The 14,012-nt window shown below is 35.6% G+C and overlaps 1 protein-coding gene across 1 annotated transcript in view; it reads right to left on the bottom strand.

Annotated features, from left to right (window-relative positions):
• Positions 1–12,073: 12,073 nt before the first annotated feature.
• LOC118734250 (GPI inositol-deacylase-like) overlaps positions 12,074–14,012 on the bottom strand; it is a 44,458-nt gene continuing 42,519 nt past the window's right edge. The window contains exons 6-8 of the mRNA XM_036463966.1: positions 12,778–12,866; positions 12,569–12,722; positions 12,074–12,491 (exon numbers count right to left, since the gene is read on the bottom strand). Coding sequence (XP_036319859.1) covers positions 12,438–12,491; positions 12,569–12,722; positions 12,778–12,866 — 297 coding nt within the window. The 3' untranslated portion in view covers positions 12,074–12,437. The remainder of the gene's footprint in view (positions 12,492–12,568; positions 12,723–12,777; positions 12,867–14,012) is intronic.

Below are 14,012 nucleotides of genomic sequence, written 5' to 3'. Positions count from 1 at the left end.
GTATTAAAGTTGCGTATTGCTTTTAGTCGGCCGCTGTGGTGTAGTGGTAAGCAGTGCGCGCTTTCACTCATCAGCACCTGGGTTCAAGCCCTGGTCAAAGCAACATCGCAAAATATATAGAAAAAGGTTTTTTCTTAACAGCGGTCGTCCCTCGGCAGGCAATGGCAAACCTCCGAGTGTATTTCTGCCATGAAAAACAGCTTCTCATAAAAATACAATCGCCGTTCGGAGTCGGCGTAAAACTGTAGGTCCCTCCGCTTTGTGTGACAACATCAAGGCGCACACCACAAGTCGGAGGAGAAGCTCGGCCAAACACTAACATATGTGTAAGCGCCAATCTATTATTATTATTATTATTATTATTGCTTTTAGTAACGGAAATTTAGTCAAATGGTCGAGTATAATCAAAATACCTATGTTTCTCTGTTTTGATCTGGGATACGGACCAATTAAGTCAATGTATATATTCTGAAAAGGTCGATGAATGGTGTACTGTGAAGACATGGGCGGTCGTAAGATGGCATTGGTGACTTTACTTAGTTGACAAACAGCGCATTTTGTGACGTAATCTTTCACATCAACCGTCATGTTTGGCCAAAATAAATTAAGTCTTAAGACTATGTGCATTGTCGATTGCTTGCAGCTCTAATGATCTTGGAACCCAAAGCTTCCAAATGAAGGCTTCACGAGCCAGATTACCATCTGGGTGCTCAGTTCTTTTGTAGATTTTGTCTTCGATTATTTGGATGTCAGGTAAACGAGATTTATTATTTCGAACGTGATTTAACAACTTCCTGTATTCTTCGGACGAATTTAGATCAACCAACGGACGGACTTCTAACTCAGTGATTAACGGACGGACCTCTAACTCCGAGATTTCCTCGAAATTCTGTCTTGACAAACTGTCTGGCACAACATTTAAGGATCCTTTCCGGTGTTCAATAGTAAATCTATATGCTTGTAATTTTAGGGACCAACGGGATAATCTGGTTGACAGATCGGACTGGCGCATGAGCCATTGTAAACTGGCGTGGTCCGTAACGATGGGGAACTCTTGCCCCTCTACGTAAGCCCTAAACTTTTTCTAGCTAAGAATTGCCGCAAGGCACTCAAGTTCAGTAACGCTGTAATTACTTTGGGCTTTATTTAGCTTTTGAGAGAAATAGGCTATGGGCACTTCGATCCCTTCATCGTTCTTTTGGTACAGCACAGCACCAACACCAAGTTTACTGGTGTCACACTGAATTATAAACGGCTTATCGTAATTCGGACTGCCAAGAACTGGTGCAGAGCATAACTTCTGTTTTAAGGTTTCGAATGATTTTTGAGCTTCCTCATTCCAGACAAAACTCTTGCTCTTTTTCAGCAAATTAGTAAGCGGAGCTGTTACTGAGGCGAAACTATCCACAAATCGTCGGTACCACCCGGCCATTCCCAAGAAGCGTCTTAACTGTTTGACATTCGTGGGAACAGGGTAGTCCGTAACGGCAGAAACCTTGTCTGGATCGGCTTTAAGTGTGCCATTACCAACGATATACCCCAAGTACTTTACTTCTCTAATGCAAAACTTACTTTTTCCGACATTGATGGTTAAACCCGCCTTTCTGAAGTGCTGAGCAACTTCAGTAAAGACGGACATGTGGGTGTCGAAGTCTTCCGACTCAATTAATAAATCATCTAGGTAGACAAAAACTTGGTTTTTCAACAGGGGTGGAATTGCGCGATCCATCAAGCGACAGAGTGCTTGTGGGGCATTGCATAAGCCGAAAGGCATGAGACGGTATCGGTATAGCGGACGATTAGGGACTGTGAAACAAGTGTAATCTCTGGAGTTTTCTGCTAGGAGAATTTGCCAAAAAGCACGCCGCAGCTCAAGAGAACTTATAAATTTCGCCCTCGGTATTCTACTCAAAATACCATCAATATGAGGTAGGAGATAGGCGTCCTTAATGGTTACGCTGTTTACTCTTCTAGAGTCAAGACACAGACGGACTTTGTTCGGCTTTTTAACTAACACAATCGGACTGGACCATGGACTGTTTGGAGCCTCTTCGATTACACCTAAGTTGAGCATTTCATCTATTTCTGTATGGACAAGTTTTTCCACTGCAGGGGATATTGGAAAGTATCTTTGTTTAACCGGACGGACATTAGGCTGGAGTTCTATAATGTACTGCATTAATGAAGTTTTACCAAGACCTTCTTTTTCAAAAGAGGGAAATCTATTTTTGACTAATTCTAGTCGCTGCCGTTGCTCATCTCTTAAGAGAAGCGAGTTTACATCGTGACTTGCATCGAGGGAAATCTCGGAAATCACACGCGGCGTAATTTTGAACTTAACCCAGAAGTCTACTCCTAAAATGACTTTTTATGAAATGCTAGGAATAACAAAAAAGTGTATTTTTTCTTGCTTTCCTTCAAATTTAATGTCCAAATCAATGGTGCCATACACGACTTGCTGTTTGCCATCTGCAGTGCAGACGGATGTGGTATGTGAACAGAGCTTCTTTTACTTGATGATATCGGCGGCTAATGACGACCCTAAACATGAAATTTGAGCTCCACTGTCTAACAGACCTAAATGGTCAGATCCTAAAATGTCAATCTTGGCATATGGCCGCAAATCATAGGATTTATGCTTAATAGCTGAAACAATAGCGTTCACTGCCTTGCGCGATTTATTAACGTTTTCCCAGAACCCAGTGGAACGGGTTCTGCTGGGGCTAGGTTAGGCGTTTTAGCATTAGAAATATTTTCTCTTATCTTGTTATAATTTCCTAAACGAATTTCATACTGTACGATTGTACGAACAAACCTATTAGTCCCCAAAGGGCTGTCAGGTCGTATGATTGTCGGAACACTATTTATGCGTTCGCTGTCGTCAGGACGCATGAACAATTTTTTACAGCTTCTTTTTCGGGTCGTTGCGAGGAATCTGTAAAAGAACCTCGCTCTCTTTCACGTTTCCCGAATTGCAAAGCTGGCATTTGGGGCGATAAACGTTCGGAGTGCCGCAACCGAAGACGCGGTGCCCTTCGGACCTGCAATTTCAACACACTAGTTTGGTTTTAGATTTTTTAGTCAATGCACTTCTTCATAGTCGCTATTTTCGGGGGGATTGTCTAAGCAGTCTATTTCGTTCACGTAACGGCGTGATTGCTGAGTGCATTTAGTAGTCGGCAAGGGATTTTGAGGCTTGGTAATTTCATTTACTAAACTTTCGCCTTTTAGACAAAGTTTTCGTAACTCCGCCAGCGAATTAATTGGAACATATAGCAACTGTTGGCGAACGCGTGGTCTTAAGTCATGTTGCAGAATTTCTATAAGTTCTATCTCTGGCAAAGGCGATTGCAAAGTTTCTACTATCTTAAGGACAGCATTCCGAAAATCACAAATAACACAAATAAACTATTTGACAAATACAGCACATGCAAATTCATGAGTGAGCCGAACATGTGAGGAGTTTATATAGTGCTCTTAAAAAATATTACTCCTCAGAGCGAAATAGATCTTTTATGGCTTTACGAGCTCTGTTTTTTAAAATTTGCAATTTTGTAATCACATTATTTTAACAAATAGACACAAGAAAATATTTTATTTTTATTTTTGGCACTCCGAATTTAGTTTTGGAACTCACCCGCGATGCAAAATTACATCGTTAGATTGAATCTTAGATTTATTTTAGATTTATTTATTATTTATATATACAGTTATGAATGAGCTTTGGAAATATGTTAATATGTAAATCTTTGAAAGGGGACCTCTGATCTACATTTATAAATCTTATTCCTGAACTGCTGCTTAGCACGTTTCTTTAATTCAGTATCAATATTAAAACATATATTTGGGAGGTATTTCCGCCCCAAACTATGTATGGTGTCAATTTTGAATTGGTTTTTTCGCTTTATGTTAAACTAATTTGAAATTTGAAAAATTGTCTGCACATCAGCAGCAAAATACCTTTCTAATGATATATAATTGTTTATGCCTTAGAAGTACAGTTTAACCTTAAAAGGGGTGTAAAGAAAACATGATTGCCTATTTATATATAAGATATGTATATTGCCTGCCATAAACTGCTAATTTGGCAGCAAATTTGAAAGAAAACGAGTTGGTAATAACATCATAGAAATTTTAATATGGTGGTGGTGAAATAGCAAGGTTTTTAGGGTTTCAAAATTTCGAAACGCATATTGTCACTGATACAACTTATATCGGACAATCAAATTGGTAGGTAGGCAAGAATTTTTGCCTGTGGTGTACCTAAATAAAAGCATTGTCTGGCCGTTAAAAAATTATAATCCTCATACAATTTCCGAAATAACGCGGCGGCACCGGTGAGCGGTTAGAAAATCAGCATTTTATTCGATATGTCTACATCATTGTAAAGTTCATACAGCACATCCCTAAATCGTCTGTGGTATTCGCCGTCGCCAACCCGCAAAGGACCGTAAATCTTCCGCAGAACCTTTCTCGACAACTCCAAGAGCTTCATCAGATGTTTTCATTATCCATGCCTCCGCGCTATACACCAACACAGGCATGATGAGCGACTTATAGAGTTTGAGAGGACTTGCCTATTCAGTAGTATTTGTTGGCAAGAGTGATTCTCCGTTGGATTTCAAAGCTGAAATTATTAATGGTTTTAATGCTGGTTCCTAAATAAACGAAGTCGTCTACTTATTCAAACTTATAACTTTCAAGAGTGAAGTGGGTGTCAAAATACTTATGCTCTCACTGTTAGTGTGATGACAGGAGATACTTCGTTTTGGCCTCGCTCACCACCAGACCCATTCGCTTTGCTTCTCTATCTAATTCCGAGAGGGCAGAACAGTCGTAGGCCCTTATTTGAACCCATAAAGTAAAGTGTTGCGCCTAAACGGTTCAGTTCTGCAGCATAGATTCAAGAAATCACACGAAATGGAGTCTCTTTGTTTCAGAGAGTGAACGGGTCAGAGAGGTCCTTCCCAATTCTGACAGAGCTGGTGGTATTGCTCAACCTCATTTTATAGAGTCGTATCAGTTTCGCGGAGATACCAAATTCAGACATCGCGGCCTATACGCAAATCCTTTTAGTGCTGTCGAAAGCGGCTTTATAGTCGATTTTTTTCTCGCGGGTCTTTTCCAAGATGAATATCTTATCTATGGAGGATTTGGCAGCTCTAAAGCCACGCTGATGAAGCCAAACCAATTCGTTGGCGGTGGGCTTCAATCTTTCACGCAATAACTACATAAGTTCCCGCGGTAGTTGGCGCGTATGGTGGGGTCGCCTTTATTTTTTTATTACTTCTATCCCTAAATTGGCGCGTCAAGCGTCAAGGAACTGTAAAAAATCGTACAATAACGCTAGCGCCGAGCAAATGGAATTTTCAGTTTTGAAAGAGCGTTATGTGTTGAAGTTGGATGCAGAAGACGGAAAGAAAGAGAAAGGACAAAGAAGTGAAAAACGATATTAAAAACTATAGCATATAAGAAAACTTCACCTTCATTGTGGATTGGATAGAGCACACTTAAATTTCAGTCGTTTTTTTTATAACTGCCATCCCTAAATTTTCGCCAAGCGTCAAAGAATTGTCAAAAATCGGCATGCCCATGCAATTCGTACGAAGCATCCCACAACAACGCGGCGCTAGCGCCGAGCAAATGGAATTTTCATTTATGAAAGGGCGTTACGTGTTGAAGTTGGATGCAGAAGACGGAAAGACAGAAAAAGGACAAAAATCAAAATCCCCAAACACAAAATCCCCATTTTCTGTGTGAAATACATTCATATTTGAAAATGAGGATTCTGTATTCGACAGTATTTCCCAATTTAACCTTCTCAGGACCATAAGCTTATAAAAATTCATAATTTAAATTCTAAATTTGAATTCATCGAGGACTTAGTAATCAAATTCTGATATACAAAAAAAGAATAAATAAATTTATGTTTAAAGATAACTTTCTCCAAAAATTTCCAAATTTCACTTGAAAACGAATTTTTGACCAATATTTCTTTCTAAACAATTTTTAATCAAACTCAGAGTTCCTAGAAAAACTATTTTTTTCCAAACCATTTTATTACTCTTTCCTAAGTTTTTTTCTAATGTTTTTTCATTAACGAAATAATTTTTTGGTCGAAAATTTATTTATTCTAAAATAAAAATATTTTTTCTTACATATGGTAATTTTTTATCTCAGTAAATATTATTTTTCTAAAACAAATTTATTTTTCCTTAAAAATTCTTTTTTCCTAAAAAATATATTTTTTTTTAATTTTTCCTCCCAAAAATAATTTTTCATGAAAGAAATAATTTCACTGGATTTTATTCACCAAAACATTTTTGTTTCTGATGGTAATTTCTTTTCAAATTCGGGTCAGCGCATTTTTTTCTAAACTATGGGCTTTTTTGCCATGAAAAACAGCTTCTCATAAAAATACAATCGCCGTTCGGAGCCGGCGTAAAATTGTAGGTCCCTCCGCTTTGTGTGTGACAACATCAAGGCGCACGCCACGAACCGGAGGAGAAGCTCGGCCAAACACTAACATATGTGTAAGCGCCAATCTATTATATTATTATTATAGGTTTTTCGTAAAAAAAACTATTTTTTGTTTTGCTCAGAATAAAATTTCTTAAAAACTCAAATTTAAAAATAATCTTTTTATGATAGACTTTTCTAATTTTAATAGAAATGTTTTTTTGCTCAAATTGCATAGTAAAAATAGTTACATTAATATGAGCACATTCAAAAAAACAGAACAAAAGCTCTATTACAACACGCAAATCCTTTATGAGTGATTATTGGGAAATATGTATGTTTCCCTTGGTCTCGAAAAGATTAAAGTTCAAAACAAATTGTATGATCAATTTAGAAATATTTCATACAGTGTTGCCACTGTTGGTCTTTTCCGACCAAATTTGGTCGCTCCTTTTTCATTTGGTAGATTGGTCGGCAAAGTAAGATTTTGGTCGGATAGTTGAATTAAGTTTTTAAATTCTTAATTATAAAAATATATATTTCAAACATCATTTTGCATTTAAATATTTGCCTTCTAAACATTTGCCAATCCTGCCTTTAGAAATAAGAAACCTAATAGGTTTGGCCACTGATGGAGCCAATGTTATGGCTGGAGACTTGGGCGGGCTGAAAACATTATTGAGTGCAGAAACCGATTTATTTTATATAAAGTGCACATGCCACTCACTTCACCTTTGCTAGAGCTATGCTTGTAAAAAATTGCCGAAAAGCATTGAGACACTGTGCCGCAACATACTTAGTTTATTTTCCCACAGTCCAAAGAGGATGCATGAACTGAAGGAATTTCAGGACGACTGTTCGGTAAAACCCCACAAAATCATGGGCATATCTCAAACACGATGGCTTTCACTAGGATGGCTTTCGCTAGGATTTTAACTCTCATTCCAGCACATTTGATACATCTGATACGCTTTTCAGCATTAAGAAAGCGATACTATCCTCTCTAAATAAATTATTGACTAACATAAATACATTATAATCAGCTGATGAATTTGGTTCTGTAGCTGAATAGTTTTAGACAAGGCGAATTTATACAAGGTGGTGTTACTGGCGAATTTAGGTTTTCGCCGCGGTCCTTCTGAATGTCGAAATGATGTGTTTGTGGTAAACAAGGCGAATTCATATTACAACAAACACATCATTTTGACATTCAGAATGACCGCGGCGAAAACCTAAATTCTCCAGTAACACCACTTTGTATAAATTAGCCTTGGTTTTACATCTCGACACTTAATAAACTCCTGCCTTTCGTGACTCGGCGCAAAAATTGAATCGTGCGGATGGGCGGGAATGGAGCGTAAAACCGTTGGGATTATTATTATTAAAAAAAAGTGGAGCAATGGGATAGTTTGAAACTTTATTTTATTTCCTGCTTTTACGAAGTAAACGGTATGCGATCTGCAGACCTGGCAGAAGGAATGTGTTGCAAAACCAAATGCTATTTTTTATTTCTATCTTAAATTTTCCCCATAATTAACAATCTTAACAAAGAGTTCCAAGCTGAAAGTTCTCGTTTGCCATACTTATATGCAACTATCGAAGCACATTATCTCTTAATTTTGAGTACCTTTATTAAAAAAAGGTGCGATCAGTAACATATTAATGTTGATTTTAAAAATAAATATAATCATGTTGAAATATCTGACATTTTTTTTAGAACGAAAGCTGAGATGTTTATGAAAAGTAATGTCAATTGTTCTGGAATCCTTGAAGTTAAAACCAATACATTAAAGTTTTACATAGAGTTTTGGGACCAAATAAATATAAGATTTGATTTCACGCGTGAAGATATACAACTTTTACAAATAATGACGCCAGCTGTGGTAGTTTCTAATGAAGATTTACCAATTTTACCTCTTTTGTTAAAGTTTCCCCATCTCATAGATTGCGATCCTGATATAATAACCACGCAGCTGCTAAAGATTTGCATGTGTAATTGATTTAAGTTTACTTACAAAAAAAAAAATAACTTATTGGTACATAACATGTACATATGTATATAATTCATAGAACCAAAAAATTTTAAATGATCTCATCTCTGTGCCTAAGACTGTGTCTGCACGTATTTATTTCTTGTTTGTTTTAAAATGTACAAAGTACATATATATATTTATGTAAATGCTTTGTATTCGGAACTTTTAATCTTAAGTAGAAGAATTGTATGCTTTCAGAATGTTTTTTTTTAAATTGAAATTTATTTGGTAGGCTGTAAACGATTTTGGTCGGATTTGGGAAGAAATTTGGTAGGGGATAAAAATTGTTACTGGCAACGCTGATTTAACAGGTAAATGAAAATCACGGAAAATGTAATGCATGGCAATAACTTTTGAATATATTGTACATGAACTTACATAAAAACACTTCATTTCTCAAGACATTTACATAAACCATAAATGGAAAATTACGATAAGGCAATTCATGTAAGAGGCATTCCACACTATTTCAATTGGTCAAAAACTACTTTTGCTCGATTTACGGATATGTTGCAGAGGAGGTCCCAAAAGTATTTGTAATCGCAAAAAAAACGTTTTTTTTAAGTTATACAACAACCAAAATATTAGGTGTCTCGCCGTAAGCCATTGGGAGCGTCCATAAGTCGTAGCTGCAATAATTGCAATAAATAGAGATAGTTGCGCCGATAGTATTTAGAATTCAGCGCTAAGCTGCCGCCGTGTTGAAAAAGTCGTTCAACGGTTCAATGAATTATATAGCAAACATCTTAAAAGCATATATTAAGAAGCGTAGTATTATTATAAAACATTTTAGTTATTTTATCACAGCAGTAATATAAACTATAATAAATTTGTTTGCACCTACCACCTAACAAAGCGGCGTTAAATTTAACGGCGTAAGTCTTTTCGATCAGCTGTTTAGGCTAAGCCCAACACGTTGAGTTCAGGTAGCGTAAAAATTTTCCGCTGGAAAAAATTGCGGAAAGTTACCAACTATGGAGCTGAGCGGAACTACTCAACCGTGTTACGCAACAGCACATCATCACATCATAACTCGATATATATTGGTTGTATCAAAAAAATCAATTAGTACTTTTTTATTGACAAAGGGTCAGAGGTTTATTAAACTTTTTTTTTTAAGTCCAATTTTCCATATGTTTGTTAATGAACAATTTAGAAAAAAAAAAACAAAGATGTATCTTAATTTAGCATACATTAAAAGTAACAAATTTAAAAATTCGTGCAAAAAAGATGCTAGAAAAATTCAAAGATATATTTTAATTCAACATGACATTAAAAATGACACATTTAATAATTTTTGCTAAAAGATGAGAATTTTCCGCTTTTTTTAAACCAAAATGATTAAGTTATCTCTGCCCGTTTAGGAGATATGACCAATCAAAGAAATGATTATGTTAATTTTAAATTCGAGATTTTTCGTAAAGTAAGAGGATTATTGCAAAATAAAGTATAGGGAAACAAATATTATCTGGATCTGTACCAAAGTACGTAACTATCTTGGTTATCCGAAAGAAAAGGTTTTTAAGTGAACCACTTAACGTATTTTGATCAAATTTTAATTAAAGAATTTATTTTTTTTTTATTTTTTCATCAGTCACTGCTTTACGAAACAATCAATATCTCGGCCCTATATTGAGACACCCTTTCAAAATTTGTCAGTTAAATCTTTGATATACACTCCATCACATATATTTTTTGCAGTTTTTAAAAACCAGCAAACATTTTTTTTAGAAACTTTCTAAGTTGTTCATTAACAAACGTGTGGAAAATTGGACTTAAAAAAATAAAACATTTTTTATAAATCTCTAACTAACTGATTTTTTTATACAACCAATATTTATCGAGCTTTGATGTGATAAACAATGGCTTTCGCCGAGACAGCTATATTTTGGCTGTTGTATAACTTTTGCAAATTTATTTATTTTTTTACATTCCCTGCATTTGCCATATCTTAGAGGTATTTCTACATTTTACTCAGCTTATATCAAAATCGAAAAAAAATAATCACAATTTTCCTTGCAATAGCTTGGAATGCCTCATAAACGTTTAGATGAAAACCCATAATATTTCTTTATCAAAGTAGTTTAAAACAAAAGATGAAAGGACAATGGCGGCCGCTGTGGTGTAGAGGTTATCAGTGTGCGCTAACACTTCGCAGGGCCTGGGTTCAAGCCCGGTTCAACCCAATATCAAAACAATAAAAATCGCCATTCGGAGTCGGTGTAAAACTGCAGGTCCCTTCCCTTTGTGTGACACCACCAAGACGCACGCAACAAATCTGAGGAGAAGCGTGGCCAAACACTAACATACGTATGTGTAAGCGCCAACCTATTATTATTATTAATACAGTTAATCAAAATAAATCTGTATTAAAAATACTGCGGCCACGAGTCTGTGTAGAATATTACAACAATTTCAAACAAATGCGCGAATTTATATATTAAAATCATTTTGGAGTATAAAAATCAATGTTTGCTCTAAGCAAAACTAATTTCTAGGGACCGTAACAGTTACAACTCTTATTATAAAAATCGCTCTTTAACAATTATTTTTTGACTTTTACTTAACCTGAATTTGCCCAGAATTGTTTTACTTTAGGATTTTCTTAGCACTTTTAAACAAACTTTCACACTGATTCCAACACACTTTATGAAGAATCAACCACTTATTTGCATACACGCGGTTATTATGTAACGAAAAAATTAAATTTCAATACAACCAGTCCATTTACAGTTAATTTTTTTCAACTAGTGCATTAATCTTTAAAAAACGATTATTTCTAACTTTTATTTAAAAACCCAAAATAACAATTATTTTTGATCTTTATCTATATAATCTGCAAATAACAGTTATTTTGGACTTTTATATTTTATGTCTTAAATAACGGTTATTGAAAACTTTTACTTTCAAAAGTCATTCATTTAAGTCAGTCACTGGCTTTTATTTTTTAAGTCATACTTATAAAAGGTATTTGTATAAGTCTAGTAAAAGTTTGTTCTCCAACACCATCTTAACTGCATTATACGTATGACTTAAAAAATAAAAGTCAGTGACAGATTTATATTGATGATTTTTAAAAGCAAAAGCCACTGACTGATTTTTATTGATGAATTTTATAAATAAGTCTTCGATAACTGCTATCTAAGACATATAATATAAAAATCAAAAATAATTGTTATTTTAGATTTATAGAATAAAAATCAAAAATTATTGTTATTTTGAATTTATAAATAAAAAATAAAAAATAATTATTTTTTTAAATTATGCATTAAAATTACAAACACATTTTTTTCAAATTTTATTCTCGACGAAAAAAGAAATCGATTGGTATGTATCACTTAGTCACAGAACATTTCCTTCATAGTGCATTTTTCAATGACAGTTGTCATCATATATGTAATACTCCTATATTGGCAGTAAGAGCTAGTACCGTCCGAAAACACTACAGTACAGATATATCAATAAACACGTACGAAAGAAAAGGAACACATACGTTTATAAATAAACATGTACACGACACATTTACAAAACCGGCACTCAAGTACACAATACATTGACAATAACAGTACTAGACTGTCTCGCTTTGATTTCGGAATGCTTACACATTGAGATGTTAGCTTACTATCAATATAGAAGTATTACATATATGGTTGTCATCAACAACTGTTATGTTTAGTTATCGCAATTGCATGAATTGCATGATTTTGATTACTTTAATTGTAATCCTAAAAAAGTTAACGATTACTACTGTAATTGTAATAACAATTTTCATGATTACAATTACTGTAATTATAATCTTAAAATTTTTCGTATCCCGATTACTGTAAATCGTAATCATAAAGTGGCCAGCACTGGTCTTACGTAACCAAATTCATATAAAAAAAAAAATTGTCTTTGTAATAATGGATGTGTGGGTAGTACTAAAAAGCACCAAAAAGTTTCAATTCAAAGGGCTCGCCGATGCAATCTTCGCTGGGCCCTGCCTGGCTCTCGGCGGCCCTGTGAATACAAGTATATTAATTCGGTTATTATGGTGTACATTCGAAACTTAAGATCATAGCACTACAAATTCTTACCGGTGTTCTCGTTGCTTGGACGAACAGACCAATATGGCTCCAGTTTAAATATGCGTTCCTTAAGTTTTCGATATCAAGTACTGCCACAGATCGCATTTGGTTATTAAGCGATGGTAATATTTGAAAATGATGTAAGAGAGAAATTCCGTCCTTACTAGAAGAAATCCATTCTCAAATTGTTAATATAAAAATATTTTACCTTCGCTCACCACAAAATGCTTTCGTTCGAACTTGATGTTCTCGAACATCCAAACAGACAGTCTCCATGATCCAGTTGACTAACATCAATGTATAGTTTCTGCAATAAAAAAAATTTTAACTGTAAAATACAGGTTTTAGGAAAGGCTGCGTTTTTTGAAGTGAAACTTCTTAGGCGGCGGTATCGCAAAAATCGAGGAGGAAAGTTACACATACGCATACCACAAGTAAGTTTTAGAGCTTCTTTGATATACTCTCACAGTTTGAACTTTGCTCGAGTTTTTCTAGAAGTAGCTTGTGGAAAAAACCTATTGTTAGTCATATTTCCAGTAATCGGAAAGTCCTAGACCCGGACATTTGGCAAGCCTAGCCGTGAGGAAATTCAACGCAGAATCACTCTTGCCAACAAGTGCTACTTTGGACTGAGTAGGCAATTCAGGGGTAAAGTCCTCTCTCGATGTACGAAAACCACGCTCTATAAGTCATTCATCATGCCCGTGCATAGACAATGACAACATTCGATGAGGCGGGTCTTGGAGTGTTCGAGAGAAAGATTTTGCGGAAGATTTACGGGCCTTTACGCGTTGGCGACGGCGAATACCGCAGACGATGGAACCATGAGCATAATGCAGCGAATTAAAATACAGCGGCTCCGCTGGCTTGGCCAGGTCGTTCGAATGGACACCGATGCTCCAGCTCTGAAAGTATTCAACTCGGAACCCGCTGGTGGTAGCAGAGGAAGAGGGAGGCCCCCACTGCGATGTAGGGACACGATATCGAACAGAAAGTATCGATATGGTACTCATTTAAATTATCGCTTCAAAAATATCGGGTACACATTAATATCGGAATAAAAAGACTCGATATTCCAAATATCGATACCAAAATCCAAAAAATTTATCTGAATATAGGTCCCGTATATAGGCCGCTGTGGTGTAATGGTTAGCAGTGGGCAAAGCTTGAAAATGAAAAACATCTTCCCATTAAAACAAAATCGCCGTTCAGAGTCGACATAAACTGAAAGGACCCTTTTGTGCCGCAACATTAAGGCGCGCGCGACAAATCGGAGCAGAATCTCGGGAAAATTTTAGTTTGGCATCGCGCGATTTTTTATTAAAAATTTTTATTATTTATCGAAGTATAGATTTTTATGGAAAAAGCGCTGCAGGCGATAATTTTTAATAAAAAATCGCGCGGTTTTTTATTAAATATTTTCATTATTTATCGCGCGATTTTTTATTAAAAA

The sequence above is a fragment of the Rhagoletis pomonella genome, unplaced genomic scaffold (genome assembly GCF_013731165.1).
Source record: "Rhagoletis pomonella isolate Grant_MI unplaced genomic scaffold, Rhpom_1.0 Rhpom_scaffold_00002, whole genome shotgun sequence".
In the NCBI taxonomy this organism is placed as follows: domain Eukaryota; kingdom Metazoa; phylum Arthropoda; class Insecta; order Diptera; family Tephritidae; genus Rhagoletis; species Rhagoletis pomonella.
Note: the sequence above shows the minus strand (reverse complement) of the source record. Positions and strands in the feature narration are given on the sequence as shown.